At 54.1% G+C, this 25,190-nt stretch overlaps 3 protein-coding genes across 17 annotated transcripts; all 3 read right to left on the bottom strand.

The window, feature by feature from the left end:
• Positions 1 to 734: 734 nt before the first annotated feature.
• Positions 735 to 9,886, bottom strand: Fxyd5 (FXYD domain containing ion transport regulator 5). 11 transcript variants are annotated; one of them, XM_052165823.1, is made up of 10 exons: positions 9,769 to 9,886; positions 9,093 to 9,153; positions 7,832 to 7,906; positions 6,874 to 6,936; positions 5,488 to 5,598; positions 4,124 to 4,204; positions 3,231 to 3,260; positions 3,049 to 3,123; positions 981 to 1,026; positions 735 to 888 (listed from the first exon to the last, which is right to left on the bottom strand). In XM_052165823.1, exons 2-10 carry the CDS (start codon positions 9,151 to 9,153, stop codon positions 864 to 866), a joined length of 567 nt encoding a protein of 188 aa, XP_052021783.1. In that variant the 5' UTR covers positions 9,769 to 9,886; the 3' UTR covers positions 735 to 863. The 11 variants fall into 11 exon arrangements, with proteins under 11 accessions (XP_052021783.1, XP_052021795.1, XP_052021805.1 ...); XM_052165835.1 differs by having other exon boundaries at positions 5,488 to 5,595; XM_052165845.1 differs by having other exon boundaries at positions 6,880 to 6,936.
• Positions 9,887 to 10,214: 328 nt separating this feature from the next.
• On the bottom strand, positions 10,215 to 19,908 carry Fxyd7 (FXYD domain containing ion transport regulator 7). Of its 2 annotated transcripts, none has more exons than XM_052165971.1 (6): positions 19,754 to 19,908; positions 15,451 to 15,480; positions 12,923 to 12,997; positions 12,763 to 12,805; positions 12,625 to 12,665; positions 10,215 to 10,594 (listed from the first exon to the last, which is right to left on the bottom strand). In XM_052165971.1, exons 1-6 carry the CDS (start codon positions 19,782 to 19,784, stop codon positions 10,572 to 10,574), a joined length of 243 nt encoding a protein of 80 aa, XP_052021931.1. In that variant the 5' UTR covers positions 19,785 to 19,908; the 3' UTR covers positions 10,215 to 10,571. The 2 variants fall into 2 exon arrangements, with proteins under 2 accessions (XP_052021931.1, XP_052021939.1); XM_052165979.1 differs by having other exon boundaries at positions 12,772 to 12,805.
• A 168-nt stretch (positions 19,909 to 20,076) lies between these two features.
• Positions 20,077 to 24,221, bottom strand: Fxyd1 (FXYD domain containing ion transport regulator 1). Of its 4 annotated transcripts, none has more exons than XM_052165931.1 (8): positions 24,100 to 24,221; positions 22,797 to 22,925; positions 22,348 to 22,380; positions 21,773 to 21,847; positions 21,393 to 21,429; positions 20,530 to 20,579; positions 20,334 to 20,388; positions 20,077 to 20,212 (listed from the first exon to the last, which is right to left on the bottom strand). In XM_052165931.1, exons 2-7 carry the CDS (start codon positions 22,855 to 22,857, stop codon positions 20,366 to 20,368), a joined length of 279 nt encoding a protein of 92 aa, XP_052021891.1. In that variant the 5' UTR covers positions 22,858 to 22,925; positions 24,100 to 24,221; the 3' UTR covers positions 20,077 to 20,212; positions 20,334 to 20,365. The 4 variants fall into 4 exon arrangements, with proteins under 4 accessions (XP_052021891.1, XP_052021872.1, XP_052021882.1 ...); XM_052165912.1 differs by having other exon boundaries at positions 22,797 to 22,861; positions 24,100 to 24,220; XM_052165922.1 differs by lacking the exon at positions 24,100 to 24,221 and adding an exon at positions 23,256 to 23,650 and having other exon boundaries at positions 22,797 to 22,861.
• Between the last annotated feature and the right edge of the window lie 969 nt (positions 24,222 to 25,190).

Genomic DNA, 25,190 nt, shown 5'->3' with positions numbered 1-25,190 from the left:
TTCTTATGACTTATTTCCCCCTCAATTTCACATGCTTTGTGGCCTGATGAAATGATTTCGTAATCCCCAGCTCACCCTGACCTGAAGTTCTCCCAGTTGCATTATGCAACCCCCCTGCCTAGGACCTGGTCTCTCGACTGTGCTGTGACCCTGACCATAATCTTGGAGAAGGTACTTATCCCTCCCTACAACACCCAGAGCCTGAAAAAGCTTGTATAGCTGCCCTAGGCTGGGAGTCCAAGGAGTTCCAGAAATGGTCTGTTGGAGCCCACCCCTCCTCCCAGGCCCTCTGCTCAGAGCCCATCCCAGAGCCCCACAGCCTCCCTGGTGGTCAGATCCTAAGCAAGCTTCCTTCTAAAGCCTGACTTGTGGGTTGAGCTTAAGAGCCTGGGCTGCATATCCACACCTATGCATGAGGTATCCTGAGGGGCAGTGTGGCTGGCCCTGTGAAGCTAAGGGGGTGGCTGTGCACGGGGCTCCCCACTTCATGCTTACTCATGCTTTGACAGATACCAGGGTATGATGTAACCCAGGCTCCTGGACAGAGGTCCTGTCTCTCACCCCGACAGACCCTAATCATATCCTTCCACGAACACACCAGGCCTCCCGTTCTCCCCCTTACTGTCCTGTTGTCTGGGTATGTAACACCCATGCCTACTCCCTAAGGTTCCAAGCCCAGCCCTGCCTCTTCCTCCCACACCCGTGTCACAAATTCACAGAAGACAGAAACCATGGAAGAGAGACCATGTGAATTTATCAGAACAGGATAGGTAGGGTCAAGGCAGTGTGTGGGAGACCTCTCTCCTCAGGGTGGGAAGCCCTTAGGCCTGGTTCCCTCCAGTGACCTCTTCTTTTGAGGGTTCTTATATGCTGATCACTCTGTAGGCTCTTGGGGTAGGGGTAGGAGGCAGGGGGTGGTGAGCTGGTGTGGTACGGAGACTCCAGAAGGGGTGCCCGTCAGGGTGCTGGCCCGCACTCACCTGTGGCGATTCAGGCATACTTGAGACAACTGTCTACATTTCCCACCTGGAAGAAAAAGAACCCATTTGCCCATGAGCTTAGAACGGTGCTGATTATCAAGGTCACTGGGGGCTGGCGGATGGGGGGGCATCAGGGCCCCAGGAAGCTGTCAGTGAAAGGGGATTGCAATACTGCTCGGCAAGTGTTTGTTGCTGAGCCAGCCATCCTGAGCTCTATCCTGGAACCTACGCGGCAGAGAGAAAAAATCAGGGGCTAAAGAGACTGCTCTGTGCTCACTCTTCAGAAGGTCCTGGTTTCAATTCCCAGCACCCACATGGAGACTCACAACTGTCTGTAACTGCAGACCCATGGAATCCAATGCCCTTGTCCAGCGTGCAGACACACATACAGACAAAACACCCATATACGTAGAATAGATGAATAAATTTATGTTTTAAAAAAGGGAGAAAACCAACTCATGAAAATCATCCTCTGATCTCTACATGTACACACACACATGCGCTCACACACACACACACATGCACACGCACTGAGATGACTACATTCAGTGCTGGGGGAGGGGCAGAGCAGCCTGTGCAAAGGTCCTGTGGTAAAGGACAGACATGAGGTCGAAGAACATGAGCAAGAAAGAAGGCTGGGACCTGGGTCAGAGTCAACTGGGTATGGCGTAGAGTTTAAGAAGACACAGGATCACGAGGAGATGGCAGCCACCTGCCTCTCCGGCCTCCTCTCTGTTCTCCCTGTCTGTGTCTCCCAGGCCTTTCCCACTGTTAATGCGTGTGATTTGGGTGTGTCCCTCCAATGCCAGTCTTTGAAGCGGGGTTGCCAGTACTCAGAGTTGGGACTGGGGGCGGGGCAGCCTTTGAGAGGCAGAGTCTAGGGTCACCTAGGAGGTTATAGCTCTGCTCGCCCACCAGTTAGCCCTCAGGAGGGTGTGTTGTCATAGAGCCGCCAGTTTCCTCCCTTCTCTCGTACTTCTGGTCTCATCATGTGACCTCTCCGGCCACATGCCCTCCCCCACCAAAGGTGGATAAGGAGTTTTCCTCGGTTGGACTGCACTGTATTCTCTTTGAAGACAGTCCTTTGCTGAACCTGGAGCGCACGGGTGGGCAGCTGGGCTGGCTGACTCTCTCTTCAGCACGGGTGGGTGTCACCCAGATAGCTCTCCTGGATAAATAAATGACGTCAGGGCCGGAGGGATGCGGCTCAGCTCCTAGAGTGCTTGCCTGGCGCTCACAAATTGACAGGTTTGATTCCCTGTGCTGCACTGACTGACTGTACCTATGATCTAAGTAAGCTCTTGGGAGGAAGAGGCAGGAAGATCAGAAGTTCAAGCTTAAGGTGGAAGAGATGGTTCAGTGGTTAGTCACGTCCAAGTCCCCCCACCCATATAGGGAGACTCACATCATCTGCAACTTCCAGCTGCAGGGTCTCTCTCTCTCTCTCTCTCTCTCTCTCTCTCTCTCACACACACACACACACACACACACACACACACACACAGATTCAAGGCCTTCTTTGGTCAACATGAGCCTCTGTCTTAAAACAAAACAAACCCAAAAACTGCTGATCAGTATGGCACGCCTATAACCCCAACTCTCAGGAGGTGAAGGCAGGAGGATTGTGAGTTTGAGGCCAGCCTTAGCAGCACAGTGAGACCCTGTCTTAAAAGGATGAATGAAGTCTTGCTTTCTCTTCTCGCAAAAGAAGCCCGCCCTTGGCTTGCAAAAGAAGCAGGACATAGTGGATATATTAGCAGTCATCTGACCCTGGGTTCTTTGTGTCCCTGCCTCTCTCATCTGCGTACTACCACGTGACTGAGCCCAGGAAGAAAAGGACCACAGGGGACGAGGCATGCGCCCTTGGAACAGCGCCCCCTGCTGCAACTTGAAGAACTGCCCTGCTGGACCCAACAGGCAGGCTCAAACCACACTGGGGAGAGTTGTAAGGATGCTGAGTGTGCATCAGCCTTGCCCAGGGGGTTTCAAGACCCTGACCTTCAGTCACCATGCAGCCCTGCCCCCCCCCGGCCCTGTCTTGCCCTCTCTGCCCACGCCCCACTCTCACTAGTAAGGATGATAATTCCCGTGATGAATAGCACTGCAGCCACCAGCAGCCCCCGTTTCCGGAGGGTGGCATCGTCTGTGGAGAGAGAAATGGAGGTGTCAGGCCAGGGTGCGGGGCTCTTTGTCTTTCTTCCCCACTTATTCCAGCGGTGCGTGGGGGCAGGGGAGCGCTGGGTAACTTACCATAGTAGAAGGGGTTGTTCCCATTCGAATCTAGAGGGGACAGATACATGCAAGTCAGAGCTGGGCAGACATTTGTGAAGTGAATAAGTGAAATGCAGAACTAGGGACTGGAGATACCTGAGCCTCAGTCTCCTAAGGCCTTAGGACAGAAGTGGAGGTCCTCACTGTGACATGCCACAAAGTCTCTTCTTTGACTCTGTGTATGAGCCTTCTCTAATCCCTAATTTTGCTCTATTTTTTTCTTGATAACCAATTCAAAATCACCCAATGTGTGAGAATCCCAATTATTATCCGCTGTCTTCCTCCACTACGGTGTCAGTTTCAGAGGGCCCCACTATCTAGCCCAAGCTGTCATGGAACTTGCTATGTGGTCCAGGTCGGCCTCAAAGTTGCAGGCATGTTCCTTCTGTTTCCCAGGTGCATCACTGGGATGCGCCACCACGCCCATCGAGAGCAAAGATATTTGCCTCTCTTGGTTATGGCTGCCTGACACGCACGTGAATACACAGATGAATGGGTGACAGGGGCATGTGGCGTCTACGTCATCAGTGGGGGTTGAACGGGCAGGAAGTGGGGGATGTCAGAGGGGAAGAATCAGGACTACCAAATGGAGCCCTGCTGGTCCACAATTGATCTTAAGTTGGGTAAGTGAATCTATAGTGACCAGACAAGCGGCTCCACTGAGCCCCGCCTTAATTTCAATTTTGAAAATTCAGACCTCAAAAAGCAACATCCTAACCGTGGCATCTGGTGACCGGGCTGGCTCCATGGCACTTGGGCATGTGCTGCCTGCCACCCAGTGTCCTCCACAGCATGAGCCCTGCAGATTTGCCCACACGGAAGAGAAACTACAGGATGCCTGTTTCCGGTCAAGGCAAAGAGGTACTACTAACCCAGTGGATCCTCAATGCGGTGTAGAGGCCTGTAGAATCTGGTTGGGCTGGGAGTCTCGATCCTGGAGAGTGCCGGGGTACCTAAAGATGACAGGCAGAAAAAAATGGTCAGAAGACAGGGCCAGGCAGGAGGAGCCTTGGGGGCAAACACAGGGATGTGAATGTTATGACAGAGCTATGTCTGGGGTGCAGCGCGCAGGTACCTCCCACCCACGCACCGATAACAAGCCTGCAGAGTCGTCCTCCCCACCCCCACCCCCGCAGGCTAGATCCGGCTGTCCTCTTCTAGACCTCCACTCCTAACCCAAGAGCAGAGGATAGGATTTCATGGGCTTTGTCACCTCCAGCTTAGAGATACTTATTTAAAATATTCTGAGCAACCCCTCTACTTTGAGACCAAAAAAATAGCAGGGCATTCTCTTTTTAATTTTAATTTAATTAAAAACGTTGGAGACAGGGTCTGCCATGTACCCCATGCGGACCTCATGTTCTCACTCCTGAGCGCTGACGTCACACAAAGGTCATGCGCTGTCTTAGTTTCAGCTCAGCCTCTTTCCACACACCTGCTGCCACCACTGACCTACTTGTCTGGAGGAAACTACTTCCTTCCTGATTCTGGGCTTTTCCAGTGGGGGGGGGGAACAAGGCTTCATTGACCAATCAGAATAGCCTGCTTTCAGGCTTCCATTGGTTCACACAAGGACACGTGATCTCAACCGGGCCAATGAAAGTCAAGCCCAGGCTTTGGGCGTGGCTTATGGGAAAGCCGTGAGCTCTGAGTTTCTGGAGTACCGGCCATCTTTTTGCTACCAAGAAGAAAAGGGAATGGAGATGAGAGGCCCGACAAGCAATTTATACATACTGACTATGCTTAAATTCCTTGATCCAGCTATGCCTGATACCTTATCTTCAGGTTTTATAGAATTGAGCCAATACATCGTTTTTTTTTTTTTAAGAAGGTTATTTTGCAACTGAAAAGCTCCTGTCCTAACAGAAAAAAAGACACAAAGGAAACCCACAACTTCTCAGTACCAGCCCAGCAACGGAGGAAAGGATTGCGAATCCGCTCATCTACTGCACTGGGATAAGGCATGCTAGAATGTTCCAACGCGGAGTTGCTTTCTACGAAGTTAGCTTCATCAAGGACCTAAGAAGGCCGTTCTTAAAGAATCACTGACTTTAATCCAGAATCCTCCAAACGGCTTCACACACACACACACACACACACACGTACATACACACGTACACACTGAGAGCTTATTAGCAATTCCCCAGAAACGTGCTTTAAGAAAAGCACTTGGGGGAATGCTGACCTGAAACAGAGGAAATTAAACAAAACCCACGGCTGCCAGCTGGGGCTCTACCTTTCTTGCTGCTTGTATGTGGACCTGGATCTGTCACTGGATGTGAAGTGGCCATTTCTGTCAGTTGCTGGGTCTCCGTTTTGGCTGCTGTATGGCTTCCTGTGGCTTCTACTTTGGTGGGAGAAAAGAAGGGGAGGGTGAGAACTGAGGGGAAGAGATGTGCTCAGCTCCCCAGACCTGCCTGGCAGGGCTGCCTCCACATGGTGGTATTCCAGGCTGAAATACCAGATGTCACTTTGTTGGGATGCAGTAGGGACTCTTTTTGAACAGTTCAGGGGAATGAAATATATGCCCACTACTAGGACTTTTCTTTAAAAACAAAACAAAACTGGGTCTCTCCAGGCTGATCTTAAGCTTTTAATCCTCTTGCCAGAGCCGCCTTCTGCTGGCACAGAACAACTTTTATTTGTTATTTGGGATTTAACTCAGAATTTTGTATATGACAGACCCGGTACCACTGAGGCCCCCAGCCAACAACTGGGAGATTCTAGGCAGGGGCTCTGCCACTGAGCCACGCCCCCAGCCCCTCACTGGGGGATTCTAGGCAGGAGCTCTACCACTGAGCCACGCCCCCAGCCCCTCACTGGGGGATTCTAGGCAGAGGCTCTACCACTGAGCCACGCCCCCAGCCCCTCACTGGGGGATTCTAGGCAGAGGCTCTACCACTGAGCCACGCCCCCAGCCCCTCACTGAGGGATTCTAGATAGGGGCTCTACCGCTGAGCCATGCCTTCAGCATCCACTAATCATTAACTGAAGAAATTACAAGAAATACTTTAAATTACATTATACACCAAGAAAAAGTGTAATTATTATTTGAAAAAAAAATCTAAAGAGATACAGACCTGAACAGAAGCTATGGCCGAACGGGCACTGGAAGTGTCTATAAACATCTAGTGCTCAACTTCTATAAATGGGTCAATTAAAAAGATATTTTGAGCCGGGCCATGGTGGCGCACGCCTGTAATCCTAGCACTCTGGGAGGCAGAGGCAGGCGGATTTCTGAGTTCGAGGCCAGCCTGGTCTACAGAGTGAGTTCCAGGACAGCCAGGGCTACACAGAGAAACCCTGTCTCGGAAAAACAAATCCAAAACCAACCAACCAACCAAACAAACAAACAAAACCAAAAAAACATAAAAAAAGATATTTTGTTTTTAAGTCAATGGGATTGGGTGCTAGATAAGACACTGGCAGCACATTCCGTAATGCCAACACTCCAGAGACTGAGACAGAAGAGTTGCTCTGAGTTCAAGGCTACCCTGGGCTACAAAGCAGTAATGTCTGGACAAAATAAGTAAGTAATAGAGTGCGGCTGGCAAGGGTCTAGAGCCGGGGTGTGCTGGCGTGAGGAATAGCAGTCAGAGGGGCCCTGCCCCCCTCCACTCACCGCTACCTTCACCGGTCCAGATGGGAGGGGTGGTCTGGACTCCTGGGCTGGTTTGATCTGAATCTGGGGTAAAAAACAGGGTCAGAGAGAGAAGTGAGAAGGGAGCAGTGGAGAATTTCCGCAGGTGAAGACTGGAGAGTTTCCATAGCAACTCTATTTTTTCCTTAACTGCCTGTGTGTGTGCAAGGGGGGCAGAGGCACTCACTCCCCGGTGTCTTTCCTGAAGAGCCACCTGCCTTCCCTTCTCTGAGACAGGCTTTCTCCAGAGCTTGGAACTCACCAAGGAAGCTAAGCGGACACGCCTTGGCCTCCACCTGCCTCCGTCTCCCCACCTTGGGGTTTACAACCACGTGCCATTATGCCGGGCCTTATATACCAGTTCTGGGGATTGAACCGGGGTCCTCATGGTTGTGAGGCTAAGCCTTTCCCCACTGCCCTCTACTCCATTCTGAGGCCATGAGAGGAACTCAGGCTCCTTGATAAGCAGGCTGCCTGCCGGATCGCCCTCCCTTGCGTCCACACCCATTAGCAGGACTCAGAATCCTTCCTTGGAAAAAAAGGTTCTTTGACTCAGTTTCCCAAACCTCCCTGACCACAAAGCACTATCGCCTGCTCTAATCAGGACTCCTAGGCCTGGTGTGGAGGGGTGCCTGTCACCCCAGCACTCAGTGGGTGGGCCCTGGTTGGAGACTCCTCCTCCCCTGACATCAAAAGGGCAACTGATGATTGAGAAAGCTGGAGCTTTAGATTATCCGCAAGGAGACGCTGGCTGGGACGAGCCCCGCACAGGACAACCGGGAGCAAGAGTTGGTACTGGGTTCCTCGTAGTAGCCATTTCTGAACCTCTAGCCCTGATTTTTTTTTTTTTTTCAGTTACACAGATGTAAATTTCCCTCTTTGGTCTGAGCACGGTGGCCTTGTTGTCCACAGAGAGGATTTCACCGATCGCTTTTCTTACCTGGGACATGGTCAGGAGTCGTCACAGGAGTCTGGTCCACTGTAAAAATGAATGTGGGCTTTTTTGGTGTCTGCCCTTGGGGAAAGAAAGGCTGAGCAGGTCAGGAAGGATCCTCTCACCCCCTTCTTGTGTCTTCTGTCCCACCACGCCTGACCCTCTGAAGTCCCAGGGGAATCAACTTTGGCTGCGTCACTCCACCATCCTGAGAGTGATTTAAGGCTTCCTACTGCCACAGGGCCTTTGCACATCCTGGCAGGCCAGCCTCAGTGAGAGAGAGTGCAGGTGCTTGTAGCCAGCCAGGACCACGGAGCACATTCTGCTCCCACCTGACCACTCCCTCCTCGCTCCCGTGACACTCCTTTCCTGTGTCTCCTTTGCCTCATCTGAAAATAACTGAGCATGGCTCCCTGCCCGGTAGACAGACAGCTAAGGAGGGAACGGGCTTGCTGTTCATGCTGGACTCTGTCTTCCCCGACGGGAGTGGGGTGGGGGGTGCCTTGCAGCCTCGGCAGTCAGAGACACCTGTGAACAGCCACGCCAGGACAGACCCTGCAGGCTCAGAGCCCAGGAGCCGCACCTCGCTCTAGGAAAAGCCACCGTTTCTACCTGGTCCCACCTCTTCTTATTGATTTCCCCCCAACCCCGTCTTCCATGGTCTGTCAGATTCGCTAGGCTCTTCACCGTCATCTCTGCAGGCAGGGCTCCTTCCTCTTCCTGTGTCCCCCATGTAGGCTCACTGAACAACAGTTCTCCATCCGTACAATGGACATGACCAGGCACAGAACAGAATGGAACTAACTGCCCACCCGCCTGGGTACTTTGAATAGTACTTTCCAGGTCAGGGTGAGGGTCTTTGAGCCCCAGCTTTGGACCCCTTTGCCTGACTGTATTCTCAGAAAACCCATCAGTTCTGCTTTGCCTGGAGCCTGGGGTTTCCTGGCGGCCGAGTAGAAAACTGACACCAATCTCCCAGCCAAGTCAAACTCGGGCAAGTTCTTCTTAGAGGTGAAAGGGAGGATGCACAGCGGGACAGGCTCCAGACAGACCCTCTGGAAACCGCAGCCCCGAGGTCTAAAGTGTCCAAAGAGGGTGCATCCAGAGCCTGCCTCGCCAAGCCTACTACTTCCTGGTGCCCGCGCGCACGGCAGGGGTTGGGGAGGGAGGAGGGGGGAGAAGATGGTTCATAGCGTTTGAGCTTCGCAGTCACCCATCTAGCTGCCTCCTGGGACTGAATCGGGGCGGGAGGGCGATGGTGTCTTACCTCTGCTGGGCAGAATCAGGGCGACAATAGTGAGGAGACACAGGCGACTGGACGGTGACATCTGTGGGACAAGTGGAGGCAAAGGTAAGGCACCCCCTCCCCTCGCAGCCTCCTTGGAGCAAGCCTCCGGCCTCAAGGACCCGCTGGTCTGTGTCTTTGGGGAGAGACGCTTTTCTTTTGTCCCAAGCCGCTTCTTCCACAAGCTGATCCCCAAAGAAGACCAGAAGCATTAGCCTTCCTGACACCCCCGAGGCAAAGAAGCCGTTCCTGAAGCTGGAATGGATCCTCCTGACCCGTGGTTCTGTGGTCCCTGAGTAGAGGAAGCCAGTAGCCCGCGGAGTCTGCTCCCTCGAGGGCTGGAGCCCAGAGCAGCGGGGCCAGGAGGGGGACAGGAAGGGTGACTAACGCGGGGCTGCTCTCAAAGGAAAAAGTGAGTTGGTGTCCGGCTGCCCTGCAGGCACCACCACGCCCAGCACCCGCGCTGGGAAGCTCATAGAGAGACAAGTCTGCCCGAGATGGAGGCGCTCTGGGGAGACTGAGGCAGAAGGGATGCCAACAGAGGAAACAGAGTGAATGCGAGGCAGAGAGGCATCGAGATCCCCCCTCTCCTCCTCCCAAGCTGCTTCCCACCTGCACGCGTAGCCCCCAGAGCAACAGAGCAAAAGGAGGGACTTACATCCGAGCCCGAGGTCTCCAGACTCAAGTGTCAGAGTTCCGCGTGGGAGCTGCCTCAGGGTGGAGGGTGTGGCCACGGGCGCGGACGCAGGCAGACGCGGACCAGAGCAGCTCAGTCATTTCCTCTCTCTCATTTCCAGGCCCCACAGGCAGGGGTGGGAACTGGGGAGGGGGAGGACGGTAGGGGGACTGAGGGCGGTGGCCTCCATTCGAGGGTCTGAGGGATGCAGATGGGGACAAGGGTGCAGAGAAGGTAAGACCCCTTGGGGGGAGGTGTGGAAGGATGTGGTGAGAGGTGGAGGCCCTGAAAGGAGGGAGAGGAGGAGAGGGAGGGGGAGGGGAGAGGGAGGAGGAGGAGGAGGAGGAGGAGACAAGACAGCCACCTCAGCCTCCCACCCAGTCCTCTGGTGCCCACAGATGACAACACACAGACAGAACGGGGGAAAAACCGAATGTACATTTATTAAGCTCAAGATGTGGACCCTGTGGGGAAGCCGGGAAGGTCCTACAGAAGGAGACCAGGAGATGCAGGAGGGAGGGACACGAGGATCCCAGGGGACTGGGGACAGACTCCTGGATCCCAGGAGCTGGAGGCCTGAGTCTCTGGGTCTGGGGTACAAATAGGATCGTCGTTGCCAAGGCCTGGGGAGGGAGAGCGGGGTGCATTGGCTCCGGCCTTGGGATGGGTGTGGCGGCTCATTGGGGGCGCGCTCCCTGGCGCCAGGCTGGGTCCCCACCGCCTTCTCTGGGTCCTCGGGCTCCTGTTCTCTGGCCAGGGACAGCAGGGGAACTCTGCAGAGGATCTTACACGCCACCACCTCCAGGGGCTGGGAACAGAAGAGAACTCAATGTTACCTAAGGAGGGAAAGAATCAAGAGTCCAAGGATGCTTGCCCTCTGGCTAGCCTTGGGGAAATTCTCCTGTCTTCCCCACCCCTGATATATGGTCACTGCAGGGAAATTTTTGTTGCTTGCCTGCCCCATCTTGAGCAATGGAGAAGGGGACTCCAGCTGTGGTGGACACCCAGGACTGACCTGAGTGTTTTGAGAGGCTTAGTTTCCTTGGGAGAAACTCACTCCAGGCTCCTTTTCTACATATGCTCCGGATACCGGAGTCATCTAGCGGATAACCGAGGCATCTAGCGGATAACCGAGGCATCTAGCGGGTGTCCTCCAGGCCCCTGCTTCCCTTTCAGGACAGGCTGCCTTTGTTCTCCTGTCCAGCTAAGGCTGGACCAAACACCTGCACACACCCTCCTCCAGCACCACAAAGAGATACCCCTGATGTTCTTAAATCTCATTAAGAGTATATGAAACATGCCGGGCGGTGGTGGTGCACGCCTGTAATCCCAGCACTCTGGGAGGCAGAGGCAGGCAGATTTCTGAGTTCGAGGCCAGCCTGGTCTACAGAGTGAGTTCCAGGACAGCCAGGGCTGCACAGAGAAACCCTGTCCTGAAAAAACCAAATCAAAAAAAAAAAAAATGAAACATGATATAATTTTCTCACAAAGTCACTCCTATTTAAACTTAGTTCTTTAAGCACTACCCTTTGTCATAAGATATTTTTTCCTGCCCTGAGACAGCCCTGTGTAGCCCTGGCTGTCCTGGAACTCACTCTGTAGACGGGGCTGGCCTCGAACTCAGAGATCCACTCGCCTCTGCCTCCCACTAGGATTAAAGGTGTGCACATCCTCCACCTGGCTGTCATAAGATTTTAATGGGAAGCCACCCCAGTGGCTCACACCTGTAACCCCAGCACTTGGGTGGCTGAGGCAGGAGGATGACTGTGAGTATGAGGTTGGCCTCACACAGTGAGTTCTTGCACAGCCAGGACTACAGTAAGACTCTGTAAAAGGAAGAGAGTTTTTAACTCCCCGAAAGTCCTTAGAAAGGAAATAACTTTAAAATTTAAAAACTCTCCCCTGGATGAATGCCCCTCACAACTTTCCCCCTTCCCACCCCCTGAGCCCCCATCTTGTCTTCCTGTCCCCATGCACTGACTTCCCTTCTCTCCTCTCTTCTAAACCAGTTTCCTCCTCCCCTCACTTCCTTCCAGCCAGAATCTTTTTTCTGCTAGTTTTTGAGACACAGTCGTGTGAGTGAGTGTGTGTGTGTGTGTGTGTGTGTAGCCCAGGCTGCTCTCAGCACTCTGCAGCTAGAACTGACCTCGCACCCCAACTCTCCTGTTTCCTCCTCCAGTGTGGACGGGCACTGTGCCCAGCTCGGGCATCTCTGAGGACCGGACCCAGGGCCTCGAGCATCAAGCACCCCCAGCAGCATCCCCTGCCCTCTTTTTTTAGGGCAGGGTCTCACTATGTAGCCCCACCACCACCACCACCCCGCGCCCCACCCCGGCAGGCCTGGGATTCACAGAGATCCACCCTTCCTCACTCCCCACCTCCTTCCACCACGCCTCCTGTGCCGGGATTAGAGGCAAGCACCACCTTCCTTGTCTACCTCACCCCATCTTTAAATCTGTATCCCATGCTGCTTCTGATTGCCATGATTCAGGAGCCTGCGCTCTCCCCCCACTTCTCACCCCTGCCCTGCCCTTTCCTTGTGTGTCCACTGGAAGGCAGTGGTAAAGGAAGCCTGTGTGGGCTCCTCAGGTGCTAGCCTCTTCCAACCGCTCAGACTTCCCCAGCCACACCCCACACACAAGCTCTCTGAGGCTTGCCTTTCCCTGGGGCCTTGAGATACTGCTGAACCTCCCCCGCCCCCGCCCCCCATGGCCCCAACATCCGAGGGACCTAGAATCTGACCTCCTCCAGGCTCATGGGCCACCCCACCCCCACCCCCACCCCCGTGGCGCTCTAAGGATTCTGCTACCTCTAAGTGTCCCCTAGAACTGTGCTCACCTGAGGAGGGCAGTTCCGACTTACAGGATTTGCATGTTGGGCTGTAGAGGGAGAGAGGAGGAAGCTTAACAGGGTTCAGGGGAGGATCCCCGAGCCCTATGTTAGGGGTCTCCATCCCAGGACCCCGGGCTGCCCCACCTCTCAGACCTGGAGTCCGCCTTCCTGCACTTCACCTTCTTGCCTGTTAGGAGAGAGGAGACAGCAGGGAGCGATGGGGGTGGGGCAGGAAGGGGCGGAGCAGGGCAGGCAGAGGAGAACCCCCGGAGGTGGGGACCCCATAAGTGGGGAGGGCACTTACTGAGGATGATGATGATCCCCAGTATGAACATGATGGTGGCCAGGGTCATCCCCACGGTCTGCACGGTGGCGTAGTCTAAGGGAGACGGGAGACCTCAGGACAGCACAGCCCCCCCCCCCCCCCCCCCCCCCCGCTCCCTGCCAAGCCTGAGCCTCAGCCCAGTGGTCCCACAGAGCAAGAAAGCTGTCCCCTGAGCCGCCATCTCCATCAGGGAATAAGAATCCAAACTCTGCCTGGGCCTGAACCTCTGTGCCTCCCCCCACCCCCACCCTGCCCCGTGCCCCCTTCCTCATGCTGCACCGCGGGCCTGTGTACCAGAGGCTCACTGCCCCACACTGCCCTTCTGGATTCTCCCTGCCATACTAAGCTCTATTAGTTGCCTCCTTCCTCCCAGATCCTCATCTTGGTCTTGCCCTCCACAATCAAGTCCTGGGCTGTCCCAGTGGACCTCTTGCTGGTTCTGCTGCCCGGCCTCCATCTCTCCCCCATGGCCACAAGAATCTGACTACTTCCAGTCAGAGCAGGCGCCTCCTGAGGCCTCTCTATTCCCCCTACAGGATTCCAAGCACAAACCAAGGATTTCTTGGTTTCAAATCTCAGAGTCATTTCAGAGTCTCAGACTCTCCCCAAGTTGCTTCTCCGATTATTTCAGCACACAAGCCCATAGTCCTCTCGTCAATGGAGTTGATAGTCATTGTAGACACTGATTAGTATTTGTTATTGAGGCAGGCAGCAACCTAGCCTGACTAACACTAGCACTGATGTAATAAATGAGAGTCCTTCAGTGGATGACCTAATCCTGTTCCGACTCCTGCTTTAGGAATCCCTCTCTTCCCACAGTCCTCTGCTCAGCCATATAAGCCTCCCTATTCCCAGAGCATGCCAACTGTCCTGCCTCAGGACCTTTGCACCTGCCACTTTCTCTACCAAAAGGTTCCATATAAGTAACTCCTTTACCAGTCTGTGGACTTAACTGAAATGTCCCAAATAAAAGTCTCATGCTCCCAGCTCTCTCTAACCCATTAAGTTTCCTTCATGAGTATGTATTGCTTTGAGACCGGGTCTCACTGCACAGTGAGAACTGACCTCAAACTCACAATGCCCCTGCCTCAGTAGGAATGATTCTTGTCTCTAATACGTGTGTGATGTGAGCTGCTGCGGTAAAAAGTCTGGTCTAGAAACCTCCTGATGGTGTCTCCAGAGCTTAGTGCAGGACCTGGCACCCAGCACAGACAGGTGCCACATGTATTTGCAGGGAGGAGACTTGGGATACCTGGTGTGTACACCCTGCATCTGCCCCTTCAGCAGCTGGCTCCAAGGCAGTGATCAAGCATTCATCAACAAACAAAAACTGAGGGGCTGGAGGGATGGCTCAGCAGTTAAGAACACTGACTGCTCTTCCAGAGATCCTGAGTTCAATTCCCAGTCACCACATGGTGGCTCACAACCATCTGTAATGGGATCCGATACCCTCTTCTGGTGTGTCTGAAGACAGCAATAGTGTACTCACATACATAAAATAAGTAAATAAATCTTAAAAACCAAAACAAAAAAAATTGCTAACCAAAATGAAAACCACACTCATACACACACACAAATCCCCAAGTCATGGCAGGGTGGGGTGTGGCTGCTCCTGCTGGGGACTCAGGGCCAGCCTCCTAGTGAGAAATCAATATCTGGTCTAAGGCCAGAAAGGAAAGGAGTCTTAGCTCACTGTGCAGAGAGCTGGGGGCAGGGGTCATGTTCCTGGCAGAAAGAACAGTTAAGCCCAAAGGCCCTGCGGTAGTAAGGACCTCGGCCTGTGAGATGGACCTTACGCATAAGCAAAGATGGACAGGATAGAAGGACAGAAAGAAGAGGATTCAAGCTAGATCTCAGATCCGTCAGACCCAAGGCTTCAGTGTCCTGGGAATGGCAGAGAGACCTCATTACACTGTAACTCTTTCTGTAGTCCTCAGTGGTGGGAAAGGTTACTACCTCCTATTTGCAGGAAGGTCCATCCATAGAGGCAAAGCTGCTTTCCCTAGTCCATACGGCTAGGGAGTGGCTAAATCAAGATTTGAACCACAGAGTTGTTTCATAATTCTTCCCAAGTTGCTCTCTGATTATTTCCAGTTCATGAGCGCATAGTCCTCGCCATAATCCATGGACATGTTGAGTGCTATTTGTTACTGAGGCGGGCAGCAGCCTAGCCTGACTGCCACAGTCCATCTAGCACTGATGTGATGAATGCATTTGCCCTTCCCAGGTCTCTTGCTAGTTTCCAAAGAGGAAGTCTTAGGTTGGTGCTTGCAAATCCCAGTTAATCTTTACCCTGAACCCAAGACAAAACAGGCTTTATGAGGTTCACAGCCTTCATCAGGGGCTGCAGAGGGTAGGAGACCAACCCCATTCCCCAGTCTGCCTCTGCCCTCCGCAGACTCCTCTTCAGTGAGCTACAGTCACGTAGCTATGGTATGGTAGCTTCAGTAGAAACCACCCCTCCATTCCAGTCTTAGGTTATCCCAGGCACAAGACCCAACACTCACCATAGAAAAAAGGATCTGTTTCTTCAGGAACTGTGGGGAAGAGAACAGGGAGAAACACGTTTCAGTGCTGGATTTCTGAACATCTTTGAGGAGCAAGATGGACCAAGTGCCTCTTTATAGGACTTGGCATAGGAGATGCCTTGCTGCCGGATAGTACCGCCTCTCGGTAGAGCTCATAGGGTGCTCATCGGATCCATTCACTCCATCAGTCAGTACCCTGCCCTGTGCAGTGCACAACTCACCCAGCTGTGCATGGCAGTCCTGCTCTTGGACCCCTAGGAGAGCTGCTGCGCGCCTGGAGTCATTCTCTGAAATATATGCACATGTGCATGTGCATGCATGTGTGTGCACACACACATACACACACTTCACACATACACACACCACATACGCACAGACACACCATACCACACACACATACCGCACAGAAACACAAACACCACACCGCACACAAACACACACACACACACACCACACACACAGACATACCATAACACATACACATACATACCACACACACACACCACACACAAACACACACCACATACACACAGACACACCATAACACATACACAGATACACATACACACACCACGTACACACCACACACACACACTATAACACATACACACCACACACACACACACACTACACATACATACCACATATACATACCACATACAAACACACACACACCACATACATACAGACACACCATAACACATACACAGATACACATACACACACCACATACACACACACCACAACACACAACACACACACACACACACACACACACACACACACACGTGTGGGCACGCTGGACTATCAGAGTCCAGTCTCACAAGAGGACCACCAGACGGATGCACTGGCTTTCCATGAAGACTCCATCAACCTTCCCAGCCATCCAAGGGCCGGACGTCACGAGGCTGCCACCTGCTCTCCTATCCACTTAGACTGCCACCAAATTCAGTGTGGGCAGCTGTGCTGAAACATATCTTCCCTGTCACCTAAGACACCGGCAGTTTTGAGAGTTGAGATCGATCTTGTGGTAACTCTGTTCTCTTCTATAAATGAATCTTCTCCATCATGTGAAACAGAAGACCCTTAGCGGATTCCCGCTTACCTCAGAAAGTGTGTGTGTGTGTGTGTGTGTGTGTGTACATGCATGTATGCCCGTGTAATCTTTTCTCACCTCTCACCTTTGCTCTAAATCCCTCCCAGCAGGCCAAAAGAGCTGGTGGCTCACACCTATACCCAGCACTTGGAAGAAGGAGATAAGCTAGAGATATTGGGGTTGGCCTGGGCTACAATGAGACCCTGCTAGGGAGCCAGGGAGCTCAGATAATCCTTCCAGCATAAGATGCCCACACTGGCCAGTCACAGTAGCACATGCCTGTAGTCCCAGTTCTAGGGAAGCCTAAGAAGTTGAGTTCGAGGCCAGCCTGGTCCACATAAGTGAGTTTTAGATCAGCCAGGCCTACGTAGTGGTACTATGTCTTTCAAGATTGTGAGTGCGTCCGTTGTCTTTGGAGTGCGGAGGCCTCCCGCCTCCATCTACCTGTTCATAAGTGATCAATGATACTAGCGGCCCGCCTCCACTGAGACTTTTGGTGCTATTTGTTACCAGTGCTATCTGGAGCCTAAACTGACTGATGCAGCAGGGCATGTCACAAGACCAGAACTAGCTCTGGTTTGGACGGTGTGTCTTCCCAGGTCTCTCGGTTAGTGTTGGTGTCTCTTTAATATTTGCCAAATGAGTTGTTGTTTGGGGAATGGGATTTAGTTTTGCTCTTTGGAAAAAGATCCTATCATGGAGTCCAGGCTGGTCTAAAAGTCATATTCCTCTTGTCTCTACCCTCCCCCCAACCCCCCACCCCACCCCATCCCCCCACCCCCTTCCCACCCTGTGCTGGAGGAGCACACCTGCTTCTTGCCTCACTTTAGGGCAAGAGAGAAAAAAATGCTAATTTTTCCATTTTTAGTGGTGATAAAAAATAAAGTTCATTAGTATTTTTTTAAGCAGTTGATCATCTGAAGGAAAAGTCTTAGATAAACATCAGCAAAAGGAACATTTTAGTAGGGCAAACCTCAGAAGCATACGGCTGGGTCCCAGTGTTTGAAAGTCAGTCACCTGTGGGTGGGCAAATTGGTCTCTGCCATTCAGTCTGGCTTGCAAGAAGTTTTCTGGAATGAATGAGTGAGTGAGTAAATGAGTGAGTGAGTGAATGAATGAATGAATGAATGAGTGAATGAATGAATGAGAGGGTCTCCTAAGCTGCAGGTATTTGCACCAAAGATGAAGGTGTTGGTTTTCCATTCATTCCTTCTCCAGGTAAATGCCTATGCCAGCATCTTCCTGGACTCTTCCAAAGATCCTCTGAGGATCCCCCTGCCCACAGCAGTCCCGGTCTTTAGGGTGTGGTTGGGTAAAGGGTGGAGCCGGAAGGCAGGAAAAGCAATGTACACCACTCTTGGCTAGTTGCCAGGGAGAGATCAGGAAGGAGGTGGTTGCTATGGAAACCAGGGCATCTTTCGAGGTGATGGGGTCCTGGTTTTCCAGGCTGGGTGGGGTCCTGTGTGACGTTTTTGGATCTGGGCAATCTTACCTCCCCTCTTTGCACCTGCAGACCTGGCTTCTGGCCAACCTGAGTGTTTTCCGTTCCCCAAAATAGGAACCTAACCCAGGTATGCCCACATCCCCATTCTGTTCTGTACTCCCTCCTGTTCTCTGGCAAGAGCCGCATCTCCCTTCTCTCTCTCTCTCTCTCTCTCTCTCTCTCTCTCTCTCTCTCTCTCTCTCTCTCTCTCTCTCTCTCCCTCCCTCCCTCCCTCCCCAACAATTTATTAATTTGTTTCCGTAAGCTGCCTGAGAAGAATGTACCCGAGCTTTCCCTCCCCCGGGGTTTCCCAAGTCCTGCGGTCCCCTGTCAGGCTGTGACAGGGAGAAGGGGATTGGCGAGGCATCTGCCCTCCCGCCTCTACCCGTCTGCTGCCATCGATCCAGCTAACCACCACCTCTGCGAAAAAGAAGCCCTGGGCTCCCGCCAGACCTGCTGGCTCAGCCCTGCCCCCTCTCTCTGGGGTGGCTCCCAGCCTCTGCAGCCCCTCACCCCCGCCCTGCCTGGGATTCTGCAGCTAGGGCTCCGCACAGCAGCCCCCTCCCCCGCCTGCTGGGAAAGAGGAAAGGAAAGGTGCTGTAGGAGTGGAATTAGGGTTTCCTCCATCATCAGGGACTCCACAGCACATCCTCCACAGCCCCCTGCCCTGCCGCCCAGCCCGATCAAGCATCCCCCCCTAGCTCCTCCGCAGAGGACCACACAACAGAGGGGGAAGATCAGGAAACCACGGAGTCACAGAGTGTTTAAACCCGTGAGCATGAGCGCAGATCTGGGTTAATGGGTGCGAAGTGTAAACCCAGTGCAACTGGATGCGGGGAGACAAGTGCGTCTCCGGGGATGAAACCCTAAGTGCGTGTGGGCTGGGAGGGGAGGTCCCCAACATTGCATTCCCACCATGCAGGTTTACTGCAGTGCTGCAGCCCCACCCGTTCCCCCTCCCTCCATACTTGTCTATGTTCCTCTAGCTCAGCCCTTCTTCCTTCCTCTGTCTGTCCGTCTGTCGGGCTGTCAGTCAGTCAGTCTGTCTGTCTGTCTCCTCCCAACTCTGCCTCTCTGAAAGCCTGCTACCTGGGTTTTTTGTGCCCCTGTCTCTCCTGTATCTCTTGGTCTCTATCTCTTTCACGCGTTCTTAGTTCATCTCTGGTTACACCACCACCACCACCACCACCACCACCACCACCACCACCACCACCACCAACCTCTTCTCTCTCCCTTTAACTATCTCTCTGTCCCTTAGCATCTGCCTGTTAAGGAATTTAGTAAATATCCACACTATCCTAGGCAAACATGGGATAATGAATCGCCCCCTAGCTGGCCCATCTCGGGGTGCTGAAGTCTTCCAGAACCTCTTCTGGCTGCAGATCCGTCCTTAAACCTCATCTCTTGCACCACTGTGCTGGACCAGGCACCCGGTTGCCATAGCAACCTGTCCGCGCATCCCTTCTCTTGGGACTGTCACTCTCTAATCATAGTTCCCGCACAGGGAGGATATCATTTGGGAGAGGGTGCTCAAGAAACCCCAAGGGATGTCAAAGAATGTGCTCATGGGCCTCCGCCCATGATAGGGGCAGAGAGCTCCCCTTCATCTTCCTTTCAGTATCGGATTCTTCCCACATCCAGTGCCCTAAGCTCCTAGATTCCCCCACCTCCTTCCTCGAACCCATTCCCCAGGCGACGCTCACCGTTTGTGGGGCTCTGGGTTGGGGTAGCCATGCTGAGCCTGAGCAGGGGGTTGCTGAATGCTGAGGCAGCGAAGGCGCGGCTGCAGCAGCTGGAAGCAGGACAGACTGATGTGGTGGGGTAAGGTGGGGGAGCCCTGGTAGAGTGGGGGCCTATAGCCAATGGGGGCCCGAAGAGCCCGCCCCCGTCGAAGCCATCCCCCCGCCCCCGCCCCCGCCCACTGCTGACGTCCCCGCCCCTTCCCCAAGGGTGGGGGCGCCCCCTGCCGGGGCCAAGGGGGCTCCGGAGTTTTCGCACACGAGGCACTGAGATCAACCAAGCGCTATCAAGAAGGAAAACCGAGTTTTATTGGAGGTCTGAGCAGCAAAGGGGGTCCGAAAAGCAGGGCTGATGCAGGGGACGCTGGAGGTGGTCACAGGCGAGCAGTTGGGTGGGGAGAGGTGTCAGATGCCAAGGAAGCTCTGCGGGGGTGAAAAGAGTGAGCTGCAAGCTCTCGCCACGATCCCACCCTGGTACTGTGCCCTTTGCCTCCCTCCCTCCCTCCCAACCTCTCTCCCTCCTTCCTCCCATCAACTGCAGGACCTGGCTGAGTTTCTTGGAGTCAGGTGGAGGCTCTACCGCCTGCGGGTGGACAGACCTGAGAGGAACACAGAGAGTTCTGGGGTCAGGGAGAGTCTGCAACCAGGGCTAACTCTCCGCCAAACCCATTCTGAGCCCAAGAAGAGGGGCTCTTGGAAACAGCTGCTCCACAAACCCCCCGCAGTGTCCCCGAACTCACGGCGGATGGAGCTGCGGAAAGTTCCCTCCTCTTCGTCGGGTTCCCCAGTTCTGAGAAGGGACAGACAGAGGAATTCGGATGGACCAGGAGAGTCAGCCGCTTCCGAGAAACCCCCAATGCAGGCCTTATTTCCCGACCCCCACCATCGACTTGATATGGACGCGGTCCATCAGAAACAAGAGCGCCCCGCCGCTGTTTCGGGGTGCGGCAGGAGGTGCTCCCAGCCTGTCACGGTGAAGGCCTCCGGGATGCTGGGGAAGGTACTTGACATTGTTGGGGAGAGGGACGATCACAGCGTCTTGGGGGACTTGGGACTTCAGGTCACCTTACCTCCCCGTGCCTCAGTTTCCTCATATGCAAAATGGGATTGATGGTGGAGCGCACCTCATCCGGGTGGGGCAAGGAGTACATAATAGAGAAGGAAACTGGCACCTGGCGCATAGTGCGCACTCAAGCCTGCTAGAGGGTCGGATGCATCTGTGATCATCTTAGCACGCAGAAGGCATGCCTACGTTTCCTGCGCTTTATAGGTTTATTTCGAGAGGAATCCTGCGCGAGGATCGGGACTGGAGCTAAACTGGGCCGCCCTGTGAGGTGATCTCATTTCAGCGCGGCTGCTTCTGCCCAGCTTTGCCTCACCACGCTTGAGTTTCCATCTGCGGGGTTGGTGGGAGCGAGCCCAGCGCCCCCACTGGCTGGGCGCTGGGCCAGGCAGAGAGGAAGCTTGACCATCGCTCCGGCCGAGGAGCCTGGCTTAGAGTTTAACACACACTATTCGACTGCAGGATGGGTGCACTTGCTGCCTCGCCCTCACCGCCTCTCCACTGCGGGAGGAGCGAGGGAGGCCCAGAGGGAGCACTCACCTCTGCTGTTGGTTGAATTTGCACCGACATCTCTTGCCTGTGGAGTGGGAGGGTAAAGGCTGAGCTCCCGTCTTGCTCCCGCATCCCTAGGCTCTCCTCCAAACTGGAGAGGCCGCAGGGGGTGGGGCCTGGAGCGGGGCTGAAGGAAGGGTAGGGTGTGGGGGCGTGGTCTGGGTGAGAGGTGAGGGGCGTGGTTTGAAGTAGGGGTGGGGTCTGTGTGGCGCGAGGTTGGAGTCAGGGTGGGACCTGAGAGAAGTGGTTGGAGACTGAGTCTGTGTTGGGCGTGTACACCAGCGCGCAGGCTGTATGTGTTGTTGGGAGTGGGGACGTGGGGAGGGAAGGCTGGAGGCGGGATGGAGAAGACAGGTGCAGACACTCACTAAGGATGATAAGGATGCCCAAGATGAAGAGGATCCCAGCGATAGTGAGGCCTCCGATCCGCAGGGTGTGGTAATCTGTGGGCAGCCCCGGAGGAGGGTGACCAACAGGGAAGAGTATAGCATGCGGCGCGAAGGAGAAAGGGCAGATGTGAGAGGGGAGGAGAGGACAGGGTAGAGGAAGGAGGCAGAGAGGAGGTGGTAGGAGGAGGGAAAGGATGGAGAAGAGGGTGCCACTGAAAGTGGGGGACCTAGGGACGTGGGGCACCTGATAGTGATAAACCAGTCCAAATGAGACAGCGAGGGGGTGGGGCGCAAAGAGACAGGCGAGGGGGTCTAAGACAGCCAGAGCAGGAAAGAGTGGAGGATGTGTGTGTGTGTATGTGAGAGAGAGACAGAGACAGAGAGACAGAGACAGAGATAACAGAAAGAGACAGAGAAGAGAGAGACAGAGAGAAGGAGAGAAGAGAGACACAGAGTGGGAGAGAGACAGAGATAGAGACACAGAGAGAGACAGAGAGGGAGGGAATGGAAACCCCCAGGCCCTCTCTCCAAACCCCAAGGTAGCTTCCCCTCACCATAGGTGAACGGATCTGGTTCCTGCGGAGCTTCTAGAAAGAAAAATAAAGATTAGCATTAGAGCAGCTCCTGGGGTCTGTAACAGGGAAAAGCATAAGCGGACCCTTTAGGGGCTCTACCTATCTTCTTGGGCTGGGAGTTTGGGTGCTACTGAGCCATTGGAAAGCTGCTAGCCTGCTCTGTGCCCTGGACCCTCCCCCACACACTGACCTGGCCCCTGATATCTTGCAGGTTGTTCCCATCACCCAGAGATCCACATTTTATCCCCTCCCACAGGTGCCCAACTCGGGGGTCTTTCTCCAGATGCCAGTCACGACCAGAGCCTGTGTGGAGACCCCTGATGTCTTGTTACACGGAGTCTAGTTTGGGGTCTCAGTTTTCTTGGGGGGCTTTTCCCTACCTCTGCCACCCACATGGCAGAGACGCTGGGCACCTCCTATGGACTCACCTGCACTGGCCACGGAGAGGAGACACACACACAGAGCCAGGATGTGGCCGGGAGATGCCATTGCCCTAGGGAGTCAGCCAGGGTCAAGAAATGTCCTCTGCCCTGCTCTCTTCCCCTCTGGAGAAGGACCTGAACCCACGGGGTTAAGTCAAGGACAGCCTAAGGACTTCAGTGTCGTCGGCCATTCAACATGAATGGCTCCCTTCCTTCAGCCGAAACCATGTCCCTAAAACAACTCGGTAATGGGGATCAGGAGACTACACAGAGTACACAGCAGCGAGACAGAGATGGGGAAAGGCAGACTCCTCAGGGGGCCACCCACAGGCTACCCCCATCCGTTATCTGGCCCCAGAGTCTCAAAACCTACCCTTGGAAGGGAAGCAAGCTGCCTCTGGACACAGGTGGAACCGCTACGAGACAGACCACAGGACATGCCCAGCCCTACCTGCCCCTACACACCTCACCAGTGGTCTCTCTCCGCACCCAGGCAGTCCCAGCTCTCGTGCCCTCGGCCGCCTGCCCGCTCTCTCCCTGACCCTGGGTATAAATATCTCCCGCTTCACCCGGGAGGAATTTGCTGCACACGGGCCGCCATGGCAACAGCTCCCCCCTCCAACGACTCAGGGGGGTCCTGTATAACACTGCTGGGGTGAGGCCCAGCCAGGAGCCACCTCCCTACAGGCCACCCCATCTCCTTTCCTGGAAGCTGTGAGAAAAGGGGGGAAACACCCCTCTCCCTCTCTCTGTCCACCTCTGGGTGACATCTTTCATAACAAGACTTTAGGCCAGAAGTGACAAGTGGCCCATGCCTGAGAGAAGTCAGATGCTGTTTCAGGGACACACATACGGTGACAGACACATTTGTGTACAATGTACAGGTACACACACACACACACACACACACACACAGAGAGAGAGAGAGAGAGAGAGAGAGAACGGCGGGTGTGGCTGGAATGGGAACAACACCCTCTCCCCAGACTGTTGGTTAGAAGAACACAGGGTGTAGATATAAGCACATACGCCCGCTCTGGGCCTTCTGGGCCCCTAAACAGCGACAGAAACAGACCTATACAAATGAGCATCTAAGCCTCACCCCCTGCCAGGGGTCTCACAGTGGCCGCTGAAAAAGGGAGGAGTCACTAACTTTCCGGCCCCACCCCATGCAACCCCTGTCCCCACACTCTCTCCTCCCTCTTGGGTCAGGCCCGCCTGAGAAGCCACAGGCTGGCTACTCTTGTTCCCAAAATAGGCCTCCCAGCTAGGGGAGCTGAGAGGCCCGGAGGGAGGGCTGGGGGACGCTCACCCCATTCACGCTGTCCCCTGCTGACAGAAGACCCCCAAATGTCCAGCTGTGCTCCCTGGGAGCTAAGCACTTTGGACCCCCTGGCCCAGAACTGGATGCGCCACCCCCACAGGCTCCCCTCCTGGCCACACCCCACTCTTGCCCTCCCCAACTAGCAACTGAAACTGGAGCCCAGGCTGGAGGGGGGCCAGGGGGCGGCCCCCAGCCCAGACCGCTAGCTAGGTTAACTCTCTCAGTTCAGCCCTGGGAGCAGCATGTGGCTGCATGTGAACTGGACACACACACACACACACACACACACACACACACACACACACACAGAGAGAGAGAGAACAGAGAGAGAACAGAGCGAGAAGAGAGAGAGAGAGAGAGAGAGAGAGAGAGAGAGAGAGAGCGCCAGCTTCCAGACCAGGGTCAGAGCATGTTTTCTGTTAGGTTTCCTGGGAATCAACCCAGCTGGGGCCTAAGGTCACATGGCCTAAGTGCTTACGAGGCCACTGACCTCTGACCCAGTGTTCTGCCAGCCTTTGATAACTAGGGGTTTTTTGTTTGTTTGTTTTTTTGTTTTTTAATGTGTGGTGCTTTTATTTTGTATCTGTGTTGTGCTGACTCAAATTCACCAGGAGTAACACACACACACACACACACACACACACACACACACACACACACACACAGGCTATCTGTGCAGTGATATAGTCGGGCTATAATGAAACTCAGGAACCAGAAGCAGAAGGGTAGAGGGTTCAAGGTCAACCTGGCTTGCAGAGTGAGTTTGAGGCCAGCCTGAGCTACATAGAGAGACACACACCCCTTCTCATTCCAGAGAGAGAGAGAGAGAGAGAGAGAGAGATTGATGCGCCTCTGTCTGCTCTCACACAGTTACACACTATCACACACAGCCCACAGGAACACATTTAGTGACAGACTCACACCCAGTACTCCCATTCCCACACCACAGGAGGTCAGGGCTGTGAGCCGGGACATAAGCCGAGCCCATAGGGATGCAAGCAAATCAACAAATTGACCGCACCTCTTCCACACGGCCATCTGCGATGCACACACTGCATGCATACTCCACACGTGGGCCA

This window comes from Apodemus sylvaticus, chromosome 1, assembly GCF_947179515.1.
Source record: "Apodemus sylvaticus chromosome 1, mApoSyl1.1, whole genome shotgun sequence".
Lineage (NCBI taxonomy): Eukaryota > Metazoa > Chordata > Mammalia > Rodentia > Muridae > Apodemus > Apodemus sylvaticus.
The sequence above is the reverse complement of the archived record's forward strand: the minus strand, read 5'-3'. Positions and strand labels throughout refer to the sequence as shown.